Consider the following 16622-nt stretch of genomic DNA (forward strand, 5'->3'; position numbering starts at 1 on the left):
GCTAGTCATTTATTGACTTTATTCTTCAGTCTCATAAAAATCAAACCAGTGAAAATTCGTTGATTAATGTTGTATAGAGATCACTCCATGCCTTCAGAAAAAATAGAGTAATTACAGTTGTAATTAATGAGGATGTACAGTTTGATAAAATCATTAATTATAAAAGAAGACCAGTTGTAAAACTTTACAATATTTTTCATTAATAAACCTTTATAATGGACAAGTAATTTCAGCTTAAGGTTAAGTACTAAAAAAAAAATCTATAACTAATAAAAGGTCTGTAAAGTGGTTAAGAGGCATTAAATGATGTTTGTTATTGAGTAATTAAAGTTGTTGTAAATTACAAATTAAATGACATCCATAACTTAATATTTTATGCATTATATGTTTGTTAATGAATTATTAGAGAATGTTTTTATAAAATGCTGTCAGAAGCTCTTAATGTCTTAATAAAAATATACAGCATGTGAAGATCGTACCATTTTCTAAGTAACTTCCAAAAGAAAAGAAAATGTTACCAAAAAAATACAAATAAAGTAGGGCATGCTGATGAAACAAAAATGAACACACACTGAATCCCATTGTTATTCAAAATCCATTCAAAAGTAGCTTCTCAGGATTACAATACTACACAAAAAACATTTACTTCTACATGGGGATAAAAATAATGTTCTCTAAATATTAAACACATATAATGTACACCCATACATTTTCATACCAATAAAATGACACAGATGAAGTTTTTGTCAAAGCTGTTTTTTATTGGAAACACCAACATCTAATTGTTCCATAAACATCATGATTCATACTGTATGAGGACACTCTTGAGTTATTCTTCAAATACCAGTCAAGATTTTATTTTCCAATTCTGCATGTTTGTGTTAGTACAGTTGTATATTGTGATTCACATTTCTTTGAACAAAACAAAATCAGAAGTGGTAAATTAGCACTTCAAGTGTATACACCAGAAACACCAATTTCATATATAAACTTTAAGCGTTAATTTAACATGGGTGATTTTGCTGTTTATACCTCTAAAAAACAGATTTTTGATGTTAATGCATTCGGTACAGTATTTGTTGACTGTTGAGCATTGCTTATGGTAAGGATGTGTACAGTATTACCCATTCTACATACTATTAGAGATGAAAACCATCTTGTGATCTGTTCGCCACTCTGGGGACTCCTGAATCTGAGAAATAAATTTAGAACTGACTTTTCCTTTCTTAGAACAAGTCATTTTAATGCATTCCGAGATCACGCAATATATAAAATAATTAGAGTGCTGTTAACATGGTTACAAGAGACAGTAACAGTCTAGTGGCTTTATGCAGTAAAACAGTTAAATATAATATGTTATGTGGTACTATAGTACAGCAACACTTCTACTGATCTTCATGGTGTGCCTCAGTTCACTTAAAACCAAAATACCTTGCCATCAGTTCTTCAAGGTAATGCTCTTTGCTGTAGCATCTTTTACTTTTCAGTATTGAATACTATAGGCTTACAGTGGTTTTGATAACTACCATAAAGCACATTAGTTTTGATAAAAAGGAGAAACAATTAATACAGTGTGTCAGCCATATTCATTATATTGTAATTACAACCTCCAATCAATAGAAATGTATCATTAAAAAAGAAACACACAGTTTTTCACTTTCATCAAAAAAGAAATCATAATCTTTAACACTTCAGCTTTTTTTAGTGTCACTGCATTTGCAAAGAAAGGTTAAAAAAAAGTATTCATCAAGTACTTGACCCCCTTCTCTCTCTCCATATATATATAATTTGTGGGTAGAAAATAATACAATACAAATAATTGACATCTATCCTGAGCAGTTATAGACCAATTTATCAAGAAATCTCTAAAAGCTGAAGTTAACATAGACTGTTAAAGATAGACATGAGGAGACTTCTCTTTTTTTTCTACAGACAACAAAAAGCGGAAAGAAAGAAAAAATACACAGAATAAATAAAAATTGCAAAAAAATAAAATAAAATCATACACTGCCTCCCATCATTTATAGTTCTAAATATAATACACATAAGCTGCAGTGTCACATTTTAAGGAGAATTTAAGGAGTTTGTATATATGTTAAACGTCTTTGTGCTGCTATATCTTGAAAATTAATTTCTTTGTTCAACAACAATAGTTGAACAGCGGGATGCAATCATGCTGCTTGTCACACAGTTTTTGAAAAAAGAAAAAAGTTTTGGAACAGCACAGTTGATCTCAAGATATACTTCTATTTGGGTTGTTTAGGAACTCGTGAGCAATTTTTTTTATTAAATTTGAATGGTTGGATAACAGCAAAAGGATTTTTTTTTCTTTTGAAAAAATAAAGAACTCTGTAAAAATACCAGTTTTGAGTTCTTCATTAGAGTTCCATTCATTTCAAACAGATCTGTCTGTAAATACTGTAGAAATAACATTCCTTGTGAAGTATTTATTTGTTTTACTGAAAAAATGGCTATTGTTTAATGGATATTCAATGAATGTGGGCCAAGAGCAACTAAGGATTTTTAACTCTTTATTGTTGGATTTTCTGAAAAAACATTCAGGATAAATGGAGCCACTGTCAGTACATATTAATAGAAATGTAACACAAGAAAATAGAAAACAGTAATGAAACACTGTAACTCGGCTTATGTGTTTGTTAATTAAACATTAGTGACATTTTCATAGTAAGTGCAGATAATGCCTGTGTTACTTTCTTGGTCTATTCAGAAATATTCCCAAAAAAAAAAAAAAAAATACCCTAAAGACCAGAAGGTATCAAGGCTCCCACGTTAATTTATGTGGACAATTCAAATTATGAAAAGTGACATTACAGCTTTTGCAACATTATTTAACTACAATGTGATTTATTCCCTTTTAATAAAGGTAAAATAAATTTGAACAGTATAAAAGAACAGAAGTATAATTGTTCAAAGTAAATAAGACATCGGAAGTGGGCAGGCTTATAATATTGTACAAACTGGAGAGAGATCAATGCCTACCACAAATGATCACTTGTTCATGAGAAACCCATCAGGATTGTGATTGTTTGTTTTACAGATTTTGCACAGTTTTTATGGAACTATTTGAATGATTTGCTTTCTAGGGATTTGTTTCTCAGGCTGTCCAATCCATTCATTCCTCTTCTGTGCATCCAAGAAGCTCAGCCCTCAAAGTTATGCGACCATACCATGACCAAGGGAGAATCCTCACAAACCGAGCATGAATGGGAGGCTCTATGACATTCTTTCTGTGAGTATCATTGTCAAAGTTTCCTTGGAACACCTTAAAAAAACAGAAGAAACATGTCATTCTGTACAAATAAGAAATAACAGTGCAAATAAAAAAAGATCAAGTGTACAATAAACAAATGAAAAGCTCTTAGAAAACAACATATGTCCAAATTCTGCTATTTTTTAACTGTATAAAGTATAGTATAGTTTGCTTACCACATTAAACATTAACATTAATCTATGAATTTTATGTTTGCTTTGAAATTACCTCAGTTTCTTTTTCTTTTTTTTTTTTTTTTTTGATCTGGTAGATCCTGGACTCACCGGTGGGAGAAAACCCCACATATGATATATTGTTTGGCTTGTCTTGATGTTTAGTTATGCAAGATATTGTGCTTTTTGGGCTTCTGTCCTATTTTTGGCTCTCTAAACTGGAAAATCCTTCATTTATAGGCCATTTGTAGACCATATTTTGTGCAGAAAAGTACACCCCTTATGGTAAAGAGTAAGCCAACAAGTGTCTTCAGCAAAAATAATCAGAAGAACTTTAAGTTCCTTAGAGGTTCAGAAAACCTTTTACAAAACTTCGAAAAAATGGGGATCAGCAATTTAGGCATGTGGGGGGTTGTTTTGAGGTTGCTGATTATGAATATGACCATTTTTGGGGTTTTTTTGATATTTGATTCTTTATCAGTGGTCTTTGCCCTATAACAGCAACCTCCCAAAAAGATCAATTTCAAACATAAGCATGTGGAGTATTCGTTTAGACAATAGTCAATGGTCAGTCAAAATGAGTGATTACGAATATGATGTTATTTTTGTTTTTTTCCCTTTTATAATTGAGAATATGTAAACTTTGCACATTTAAATTGTAGCATACATTTTTAATATTCTGAATATTTGACACAATTATTTTCCTTTATGAAGTAATTGATTACATTTCTTCTGAATATCGTAAATCAGGGCAACTTAAAAAAGTTCAGACTTTTTTTAATTTGCTTTTTCCATTTCAGGTCTCCCAACAGCATCGGGCAAAAGGAACCATCTCTGGATAGGATGGCAGTTCATCACAAGGCCTACTCACATAAGATCAGCTTAAAGTTACTAAGTGTCCTAATATGCATGTGTTTGAGATCAATCTAATATGGGGATGTCTGGAAGAACGCCCAACAATCCACAGGTTGGCTGCAGGGGGAAAGCATCATATAGTGAGCTGGCCATGATTTCATATTTGGTCCTTGGAGATTTTAAAACAACAGTGTAAAGTTGCTATGTTACTTTACCACATATTATTCCATATGGACTTCACCAAAATTGTGCTTTTCTCTAAATTGTCACATACTATTACAATTCAATTTTATTTTTAAAGGAAATTTAAAAGAACCTGTAAGAAATATTGAGCATCATCACTATTATAAGGCAACTATACGTGCTTATTATAAGTTAACTGTTTCACATGCAAAACTAGCCGTCCTCTTTGGCTCCGCCTGCGTAGTAGTGAAACAGGACAGTGAGGAGGGCCCTACCCGGCTCCCCACTTCTGATGTCACGCTTCCCCCTCCCCTGAGCCCGCAGCTTCTGTCTCGGATTAGCGCAAATATATTGCTCCTGCAAGCGAACTATAATTCTTAGTGCAATGAAAGAAGTTGCAAAATCAACTGGAATGTTTGAGCAAGTAGTTCTCTTGTTTGCTAGTTAAGTGGAGATAAGGAATACCCCCAGGCTGGCATGTGAGTGAGGAGGGTGCCCCCCTCCACCCCATTGGCCTGCTGTGTGTCTCTCAGATTCGCGCAAATAAATTGGTACCACAAGTGAACTATGATACATAGCGCAATGAGAGAATTTGCAAAATCAACTGGAAAGATAAAGCAAATTATAGAAAAAAAACCTGATCTAAATCAGCTAAGTAGTTCTCTCGTGAAAAGCAGACAAACAGACAGACAGATGTTGGATTTTAAATATATAGAGATTAATGTATTTATAAAGTAGATTTATCTTTCTTGAATACAGTGCAGTATGAATTTTATTCATCTGTTTGTACAGGTAAACACTAATTAAATTAAATTTTATTTTCTCTGACATCAGTGCTATTTCTATTAATATTTTTTCACAGTCAGTAACAAATGGACTTTTACTGGAAAAGGAGTATGTTCTCTGCAGTTAATTAGTTGCACTTTGTTACTTTACCTTGAATATGGTTAATCAAACAACACACGATTTTGAAAAAGATAAAAAAACAAAATAAAAAATAACTGCACTTATAAACCTTTGTAGATTTTATCTGAAAAACTTATAACACTTTTATCAAGGTCATGTGTGTCATGTTATTTCTCAATTAAATTTTAAAACAAAACACATCACATTTGGTGTTTATTTACTGTTTCCATTCTATAATTCCCTCAGGTCCTTTATATGCCTTTCAGATATTTATTTTCAACTTATGCTAACTCCATATAGCATTTAAAATGAAAATCAAAACTATAAAGTGCAAATGAATTACATCTAGAATCCTGTATGTAAAGGTTGTAGAGGTAGTGAAGAATTTCATATTGCTGAACACCACCATTTGCAGCCTAACACAGGAGGTCAACAAATCTGTTATGGTCAAGGAATACTCAGCTTAGGCATTTCTTACTGACAGAGTTACACAGTTTGTAAGGACCATTTTTTTGCAGATCTGTTAATGAAAATGTTTTGGGGTTATCCTTTACAGGTTGGTATTAAGAAGCCTCAGGACTTGGGAGCATTTGGAGATGGTGTATGGATTGATTCTAAAATCACTAGGTGAAACCTAACCTAAAATTCAATCACCATTTGCAAAATGAAGTATACAGTCATTAACTCTTTTAGGGCTGAATATTTTTTCCAAAAAGTAAAAGCACACAAAGCAATGATTTCACACATAAATTATAAAACATCCATCGCTGCACGCTGCGGCCATCAGTTCACCATCTCTTGTGGCTAAAGCTTCTCTGACGGGTGGTAGGCTGGCTGCCAGGCTATCTTCGTATGGCAGGGGGTGCAGTGGCAGTCACAGTCACAATCTACTTTGTACTTCTTGTTATTGTAAGTGGCAGCCGTACGAGGTGAACGTCACCGTAGGAGGGTCAGCTACACAAATGTGTTCGGCACCACAGTCAGCTGATGCCAGCACCCCACTTTCATTTATAATCTCGAGCTCCAGATCGCTTGTATCAAAGCGACAAGTCAAAGTCCAATTCAGAGATGATGTGCAAAACTTCATCCATGGAGTACTTTGCTTTGTGCACGTGCTCTCTCCCCCGATGTCGATGCCATGTTTGCCGTTGTGTGCTCTTCACTACTCACTCGAGCGCAGGGAAAATCAGTCAGACCAACAAAGCTAACGGAAATGTAGTGGTGATCTTTGTCACACTCAACCCCTGATGTTTACAAAAGTCGACATCCGCCCTGAAAGAGTTAAGATGTTATCTAGTCCTTCATATCCTGCCCACCCTGTATTCCTTCAAATTCCAAAGACATTTGGTGCCCATTCCAACAGTATTGTTGGGTGCAAGGAACTCACTAATCCTGGATGTGGTCAATGCAATCTGCATACTGTACACATCCTCACTTATTTTAATGGGAAAAAAATAGAATATACCTTATTGTGTTCCCTTAAATGATTATCTCTTTCAATTAAATGCTACAAGTAGAACTGATTAAAGCAGGTTATTTGGCAGCAAAACTGCCCTGATGTATTTCTGTCTCTATTTTCTGTCCTTTAATGCATTAAGAGATCTTTAAAGGAGTGGTCAGTGTATGGGAAACTTTTATTTTTTTTGTATTAAATTTTATTATATTCATACATTACACATCAATGTCTTATACAATAACACAGTCTTTTATTTCCATTGTATCACAATGTACAGGGCATGTTTTAGAATGTAAGTGGTTTAGTAAACAGACAATAACCACCAATTGAACAAGTACCTGTGGTCAATAATGAGACTATTGACTCTTGTACATATTACAGACAGATAATCGCTCCTGGGTGACACTGAAACATTTCCAGACAAAAATCAACAAGCGTACCTTTCCTTGGTTGATTTAGTACTGCAGATAATTCTTCAAACAGCACTACTAATCTGATTTTTGATCAATATATACTGTGTCACATACTGTGAAACTGTGTGTTTCTCTTTTTAAGAATTCTGCAAGTGTTTAATGCACCTAACACAGGCACTGTTTAAGATCACAATAAAATATTAACATATAATTAAACTATGTCTGGTGACTTCTCAAGGAATAAGCAGACACTTTGTTCACACTGGTAATTCTAAATGCAACTAAAAAAGGACACATTTAAAAATTGCATTGTTTCAAAATATTGTCCTATGTGAAGTCAGGTTTTTAAATAAAATATAAATGGCACATTTTAACAAGGCTTTCAGAAAGATGTCATTTGACCCATGATTTGTTGCTTTACTTTACAGCTCCTAAACTATATTCGATATTGTACCAACAGAAAGTTTGTTTAATGAACTGCTTAGATTTCTGTTATTCAGACTGTTTCCGCACCCATTTTTATCTTTCAATTGTAACATTTTTTTTCTTTGCCTTATGCAAATGTTCCCAAAAATGTTCAATGACATTGTTAACGCTAGACCTACATGAATTAAGTCATTAATGTTCACAGAGATACTGCAATCTCTGGTAATAAATATATTGATAACTGTATCTCACAGATACTTCAGGGCAAAATAAAAAGTAAGAAAAATGGAAAATTAACATTTTTGATTGTGTAACATTATTTGTAAAGTCATAATGCTTTGAATCCACTGAATCTAGAATGGTCAGGTAGGTAGCATTTTGTTGACTTTGCCATCCATTAACTTGATTTGTTTATGACTACAAGTTCTGTTTTTTCTGGTACACGATTTATCATTTGTCTAAATTTCATATATCAAATATCATGCTGCTAATGTTAAAAAATGTGTTATTGGGCATGTAATTGGGGAAAAAAAAGGATAGCTGTAGTGATATAAATATGCTCTTTCAAATATTTCCACATCAGTGTCTGTATTAGTCCAGTTAATAAATATATATTTTTAATTATCAACTTTAACAGTCTGAACAGGTTTTTAAAGTGTGTGTAATGTCTAATTATTATAAACTTGAGTAGGAATAGCATGCCTTTCATTTTTAAAGTCATTTGTGTTATAACATAAAACTTTATTCTCAAAACATCTTCTTCTAATGCTGGGTAACAAGAACCTATTCAGTTGGCATGAGGTGAAAGCTGAAAATCAACTATACACAAATCTGCACCCAAAAATTGACAGTTAAACAAACATAGGTGGCGTTGGGGATGTGGAAGGAAACGCAATACAGATATCGGAAGGCCTTGCAAACTTCATATTGATAAATTTCCTTAAGTTGACTTCTTTTTGGGCATATACACAATGGTCAAGAAAGATTGTGAACTACAAAAATACAAGCTTTGCAAACTTTGCTTCATTGATGTAGCAGTTCTTTTATGAACGTTATTATTGTTACTTGCAGCTAACATTTGGTGATTTCATTTACTAACACTATAAGTCTGGCAATTTTTATAGTGCTAGCATTTTAAATGGTTGCTCATTGACGTTTACCGGCTACTAGTAAACGTTCCAAGTATTAACAATGAGCACAAGTGTAACACGTTAGGAGCGCAACGTGATTTACAGAAAGTTTTCTTAACATGTGTTACACTTGTCAATGAGCAACCATTCACACATTTGCACACATTCAAAATGCTAGCACTATAAAAATTGCCAGACTTATAGTGTTAGTAAATGAAATCACCAAATGTTAGCTGTGTGTAACAACAATAACGTTCATAAAAGAACTGCTACATCAATGAAGCAAAGTTTGCAAAGCTTGTATTTTTACCTGAAAGATGCGACTCAGTTTTTCTGCAGTCATGTCCTCGTCCCGGAGTGTCACTCTTTTACTGTTCCGAAAAACAACGTAATGGTTCATCCTCTGCTGATGCCATGCAGTGTAACTTCAAGGCCGTCAGTCGATGTGTTGTGAGGAGGATTGTTCGCACGTGTCCTCAAAAATCGCGCAGAAGAAGTAGCTCCAGTTTCAGACAATGAAAATGCATCTGTTTTGCTGTTTTTGAGCAATTACACTTTCATTATTTGAATCACAAATAAATCCAGAAAAGTATGTGTAATTTCAAGTTTATGAGTGCTATTTGTTACCGTACAATTAAAAAATAACTTAGTTTCCCTCATTTTATTCTTTGATCAAAAATCTAAATCTAAAAATTTGTTTCATTTTCTTTTTTTCGTTTTTGCTTCTAAAATGAAACTGCAAATACCAAAAATTACATGGACCCTAATAGTGGACTAGATATTGAAATTAATTTTGGAATATTTTAAAAATGAATTAACAGAATGCTAACCAAGTAAAATAATTTTCCTTGAAAAAGGGCAATAACCATCAATTTGACTCCTGCTGTTTTAATAAACATGTATATATATCAACAGAACCTTGAACTGGCACTAATTAATTAGTCCTAAGCAGTGTTTAAGTCAAGAAGGATTATAAATGACTTCCTGGAAGGGAAACATAAACATTGATAAATGTAACCCTAAGCACTATTTGTAGTCTAACCAAAAGGATTAGTCAAATAACAGAGGAAGAATACGGATTATCAAGCGAGGCTTGATTTATTAGTTGTCTTAGAATAATGTTACACACCCATGAAGTCAGTTCAAAATCTGATTCGATTAAAGGCAAACTTCTTTAATTAAGTGTACTTAAGTGAGACCCCATGTAAAAAAACTACAGCTTAAGCATGAATGGGACAAATCGTAATCACGCACAATAAGACAGCAACTGTTAATTAAAATAGCTGTGGTGTAATTATCAGCTAACACAGATCAACCATCACTTTACACGAGGGCAATTTTAATTATCAGTCAACCTAACAGCATGTTTTTAGAATGTGGGAGAAAGAAAAACACACAACTTGGGGTGAAAATGCAATCTAAATATAGAATATAGCCTAACCCAGAATTTAACCGTCACCCAAATGCTGTCAGGTCCCATGCAGCATAGATTGTGCTGCCAAATAAAAAACCTTGGGCCCATATGCATAAAGCGTATCTGACAATGCCTAGTAATTAAAAAAGGTAGGCTAAGGTATAAAGAAAGCCTACTTAGAATTACCAGGAATCTATTAACACAATGAATTCAAAACTCCTATGGGAATATGTGAGGTGATTTTGTTTGACATTAATGTACTGTAAATGGCAGTGTATGAAAATGTTTAATTAAGAATGACACAATGCAGTTAAATGTTCTCAGTGTACATTGAGGCATTACAGTAATGTGTACATTTTTTGTACTTTGAAACTTAAGTTCTAGAAGAGGCATTTTATTATATTTTTAAATAAAGCACTTAATAATTTGTTTCCCTTAATATTGTTGATATTGAAGTTATCTTCTTATCATGTCCCTAGTGAACTAGAGAATATATGTAGATAGAGAGAATTTTATTCATCCTAAAAGAGAAAGTTAGCTTTTCACAGAAGTTCAATCAATAAACCAACAAATAATATGACAAACAATTATACCTCCTCAAATACACACCAGAATTGCTACAAAAACTGCAACACTTTTATAATGCCTCACTATGACTGTGACTGCTCTTTATTCTCTTTTCTGTTCTCTTTCATTTTAGTTTTCTATCCTTTTAGTCATTCTGAAGTGTATTTGAGAAAGCGGTGGTTGTTTGTTATAATGTAATATTCATTTATTGATTGAGCTTTCTTTATAATACCAAATTGACCTCTGGGAATGAATAAGATTATCTATCTATCTATCTTTTTAAAAGAACAAAAGAAAATGTCTGCCTTGGCTAAAGCTGAAAAGAGCAGTCACAGTTACAGTGAGACATTATAAAGGTATGCTAATATTGGCACTAAACTACAAAGATTTAAAAAATGCTATTTTAAAGAAGACTGAAGAATACTATTTCACTTATAAAAGGCACAAGAGAAAATAATGGTACAATGATTCAGCCAATTTAGCCAAATTAGAATGACTTTGCAGTCTATCATAATGATCAGCATTTATGGCTTAAAATGTACTACATTTGTCTGAAATTCAAAACTGCTATGTATGATTCATTCATTCATTTTATTAAAAAAAATAATAATTTGGAGTTGACCTGCGTTTCCTCATCATGACTGAATCCTTGAGGAGTTCAAGTACAAATGGTAAAGCATTTTATGAACAGCAAGGTGCTATATTTCTGAGTTTGTGAACACGACAGTATAGCTAGATATGAGGTAAATAGGGTAAGTAAACATTATTATCCCACAGAGAAATTTGTTTGTAGCAGGAAAGTAGAAAAACATAAGACACTGTTACAAAGATACAAGGAAATAAGCCAAAACCCAACAACGGAAGACTAGTGCTATCATTAGTACACAGGCACAAGATTAACACAAAGATGAATATTACACAAAATCCAAATCCAAAATTAATCCAAAATGTAGCATTTAAGAATGCAAGATCCCTATAGTTATATGAATAAAGCAGTTCTTAAATCTGTTGCTTTTTACCTTCAGAAATCTAAATCTGTAACCTGATGGCAACAGCTGAAACTTGGCGAAAAAAGAGGGTGGCTACTGTCTGTCAGAATTGACTTGGCCTTCTTTCAAACCTCTTTGTAATACAGCTCCTTGACAGAGGTCTGCTGTGAACCAATCTTTTTACTACTACTTTTTTAATAATACCATTATGTTTTTGTCCACTTTAAAACTATTGAATTTCTTAAGGAAGAAAAGCCATGTCTGCCCCTTCTTACAAATGTGTGTTCTATGTTAAGATCAAAGTTTAGCCTGTTATCAATGATTGTCCCTTGATATTTGTAGTGCTCTACAATTTCCATTGTCTCCCCTTTAATTAAAGTTATAAAAACTATATTCTTTGTCTTATAAAGTTTACTGTATATTAAAAAGTAGAATGAAGTAGAAATAGAATACACATAATAAGCATCACCAAAGAAATTAAAAATAGCAAATATTTACTTCCAATTTATAGAAAAACAGAAATGCAACTGTACTTTGACTTTATTAATATTTTATGTCTTAATTTGAAATAAGTGATATATCATGATAGTAAAAAATGTTAATCATTTGAAACTATCACATTTTATTAACCTGCAAGCAGAAAAGACACAGAGGCACACCTGATACACTCTGAGTTTGCAGCTCTGCTTAGTGCTGCTCTAGCAGCGGTGTTTAGCCTGAAGAAGTACATGATTGCTGTGTGGCATTAGAAGATGTGACAGGAATATTCAGTTTTCTTCTTTTGTCTCAAAAGAGGAATTACAGAAATGCTGCCAGCAAATCCTGAAGCTCAAGTTAATCTGTAAACAATATTTTTGTTGTTTATTTTAAAAAATCAGCTATTTATATCTCTGTGATAATTGTATTAATTTTCTGAACTACAGTATGCCTATGCACTCTGTTTGCTTCCATTGTGTTATATACTGTATTATCTGCATGTTTAAAGTTTTGCTAATCCTGTTTGGTTCATTCTGCAATTTTAAAATTTTTGATTCCTTTAAATTAGAGAAATGTTGACCAATGAAGCTGGAGTTACCACTGCTACCTCACAACTGCAGAGTCCTGAATTTGAATCTCACCCTTGGCCCTGGCTGTGTGTAGTTTGTATGCTCTCTTCTTGTTTGTGTAGGTTTTTCTCTACACCATCCCAAAAATATGAGTGTTAGATTAATTGGTGACTTTACATTGGCTGGGTATGAATGAGTGTCAGTGTGCACATCAATGTGTTCTGCAAGGGACTTGAATCAAAAGTTGGTTCCGGCCATGTGCCATTGCTGCCATGGTAGGTTACAGTTTCTCCTTTGACCCTAAGTTGGATTAAACAGGTCGGAGACTGTTTTGTTATAAGCATTTATTTCATTTTTGCCTGAAACTGAAAATGCAATTAAAGGTTTTAATGCTAATAAAATTTATTGAAGCTGTTTACTGTACTTCTTTGCCAGAGGGAAAAACGAGGCAATCTATTCCTACATTTAAGGGTGTTTTCACACTAGGCACATTTGTCCCGTACCGTGCCCAAGTGCAATTGCCAGCGTGTGTAAACCCTAAAATTAAAGTAGGGCTAAAGCCCCACAGCACATAATGGGGTACCAGGAAGCATAGATTAGTAGCTAAGGCTTTGGATGTAAAAGCACAAGACTACTAGTGCAGTCTCTGTCTCAGTGATATGGTGTGAACCATAGCAACTTGTTTCACTGCTCAAAATGCAAAAAAAAAACTGGAATAGTGTAATGAATTTGTTTCATTTTGGACCATTTCCATTTTTTGTGGTCACTCCAATTTTTTTAATGTTCTGGGGTAGTCATGTACAGTTACTCTAATACCTCTGGAGTTCATTACACTCCACTGAATACTTCAAGTATTAGAATTTGAACTACTGAATTGCTTGAAGCACATATAATTTACAGCCTACTGTCACTTGTGTGTGCTTGGGAGACAGCTTAATGGTTCTGCTGATGGTAGTTACCTGCTGAACCAAGGGTTGGTGCTGTATTCTAATGCTTTCTCTCTTCTCTCAGCTTACAAAAAAAATTCTACTGAAAATGCATAAGAGTTAAAAATGCAGCTAGCCACAAATAAAAATCTCTGATTCAAATCTAACCTTTGAAGTAAGCAAATAAGTGAAATTTACTGTACATCACAGTAATTTTATGCTAAATAGAAAAGTACTAATAAATTTAAAAAGTAGCGCAACAGTCACAAACGTTTCCTGACGGCCTTGCTAAGAAGCTAACTGTTGCCATTTAGAATTTGAGACTAAGAGGCAATATGGCAAGACGTCTTTGTGATTCTGTAAACTAGACTTCACTAGCATGTTTCATTTGCTTACTGCAAGTTAAGTCAATGTTACATTACATGATTTTTAGTTGTGTGGCATTTCAGATTTGCCAACTGCACTTACTGATCTTGTTGCCAGAGTATGTCAATTTATATGACTGAAAATTGTTGGGCATGTCACATTTAGCAACAGAGTGCCGGCCTTCCAGCAGAGTAATGCTCACCCCTTTTTGTGGCAGCCACTAATGTATGAAAGGCCAAAAGATTCAGCCATAATCTCTGTCCATTTTTTTCTTTTTACCATTCTCTTGTGATATGTAAAACACGAAACAAAAGAAAAGCTTTTCATTTGTTTGTAAGGTCCAAAATACCCACATTTATTATTCTTCATCACTGCATTACATAAATTATACTTCTGGATGAGCATTCATTGGTTGTTAGTGCTCATGCACACAGAGCCTGCTGCTATAACTACATTTTGCAGGCTTTTTGTAGTGAATTGCTGGACACGTTACATTACATTACTGAATTCATGGGAGCACACCATCAACTGCCTCTGATTCGCTATGATTTTATAAATGAACGCTATGACTGAAACTCACTGATAAAGTTATTTAATATTATATGGCCTTTACTGTCAAAGACTGATTTAAAATGTGACAAGAGGAACATTGCTGCTATCAGAATTGCTGTGCTCAACTGCTCACCTGACAGTTAACAAGTTGCAAACGCGGTTGATTACATAGCATGTCAACAAGAACCTACTCCTCAACAAAAATGCATAAAATTCTTTTTATTAATGTAAAGAAAACCATTTGTGGCATTTTTTTCATATAGTGTTAAAACAAATGTTTACATGCTCAATGATTAAATTAAACCTTTCCTGTGAAATTTATCTTGACATTATTTTTTATGTTATTCATTAAAACTGACATCCTGCTGAATAACGGTTATTTGCTGAACAAAGAGGCTAGACTATCTACTATCAATTATGGAATTTGGCCTAAATTTGCTTGGTCCCTGATTGTCAATGAGAAGATAACAGTCTGTAGGAGGAGATTAAGAGAGTCAGGAGACTATGGAAGTACAAGCATTGTGTGAGGGCATTATAGTGCAGTCAAAGCTTAGTTCTGCATAAATTCAATGCAAATCATTCTTATTAAGGGCACTTCCATAGTGCTAAAAATGAAATTCAAAACAAAGTTGAAATATTAAGCAGTATAAAAAATCCATAAAATATATACAAGGCGGTCCAACTGTCCTAGGTCAGCCACATTTTGAAAAAAGATCATTTGATATAAAACTGAAGACAATTTCCTAAAAATCCTGTTACAGGCTATACAATAGATGTTCTTCTGTGTAATTTAGGTCATGTAAGTGTCAGGTCTTTAGCAAAGCTTAGAATAAGAGAGCTGAGATTCCTACTCAAGTGAAGGATAGTTTGTTGCAGACACTTCTTCTTCTTCTTTTTTCGGCTGCTCCCGTTAGGGGTTGCCACAGCAGGACATCTTGTTCAATATCTTCCTGATCTTCTTGCTCAGTTATAACACCTGCTTGTCCTCTCTCATCACATCCATAAACCTTCTATTAAGCCTTCCTCTTTTCCTCTTGCCTGGCAGCTCTATCTTTAACATCCTTTAACAGCATCTCTCCTCTGCACATGTTTGCTCCTCTGCAAATCGTCCAACTTGAACTGACCCTCTAATGTACTCATTTCTAATCCTGTTCATCCTTATCACACCCAATGCAAATCTTAGCATCTTTAACTCTCCCACCTGCAGGTCTATCTCCTGCTTTCTGGTAAGTGCCACCGTCTCCAACCTATATAACATAGCTGGTCTCACTGCTGTCCTGTAGACCTTCCCTTTCACTCTTGCTGATATCCATCTGTCACAAATCACTCCTTACATTCTTCTCCACTTGCTCTACCCTGCCTGCACTCTCTTTTTCACCTCACTTCCACAATCCTCGTTACTCTGTACTATTGATCCCAAGTATTTAAACTCATCCACCTTTGCCAGCTCTGCTCCCTGCACCCTCACCATTCCACTGACCTCACTCTCACTTACACACATGTATTCTGTCTTGTTCCTACTGACCTTCATTCCTCTCCTATGGAAGAAAATATTCCTGGATGTGATACAGTTTGCTTCTTTACTACACAGTACTTCGAACATTTGCATGGCAGATTATTTTTCAGATTTTTCATTTTTTCTTATGACATATACAATTTATTTCTTATTAAGTTCTTCTTTATGATCTTTCTTTTAATGAGAAGAAACTACAAACAAAGCAAACAGTAATTTTTAATCCTTTGATTTTTCTAAATTCCACATAGGAGGTGGAAGTCAGAGAAACTGCTGAGAAATTCCTGCTGGGCTAACTACGACAAAGGTTCATGCAGCCAGTGCAGATACCTGTTATGTATAGTAGCTTATCCAGGAAAAGCACCTAAGCACTTTTTAAGTTCAGGCCAATTTATGGCTAATAACTAATTGGGAAAATAAGAATCCCTGTGAAGAG

The 16622-nt window shown here is 34.0% G+C and overlaps 1 protein-coding gene across 8 annotated transcripts in view; it reads right to left on the minus strand.

The window, feature by feature from the left end:
* Positions 1 to 740: 740 nt before the first annotated feature.
* Positions 741 to 16622, minus strand: part of LOC120532859 (EGF-like repeat and discoidin I-like domain-containing protein 3) — a 939662-nt gene continuing 923780 nt past the window's right edge. For all 8 annotated transcript variants that reach the window (XM_039759297.1, XM_039759296.1, XM_039759295.1 and 5 more), the window contains one exon: positions 741 to 3283. In XM_039759297.1, coding sequence (XP_039615231.1) covers positions 3134 to 3283 — 150 coding nt within the window. In that variant the 3' untranslated portion in view covers positions 741 to 3133. The remainder of the gene's footprint in view (positions 3284 to 16622) is intronic.

The sequence above is a fragment of the Polypterus senegalus genome, chromosome 7 (assembly GCF_016835505.1).
Source record: "Polypterus senegalus isolate Bchr_013 chromosome 7, ASM1683550v1, whole genome shotgun sequence".
In the NCBI taxonomy this organism is placed as follows: domain Eukaryota; kingdom Metazoa; phylum Chordata; class Cladistia; order Polypteriformes; family Polypteridae; genus Polypterus; species Polypterus senegalus.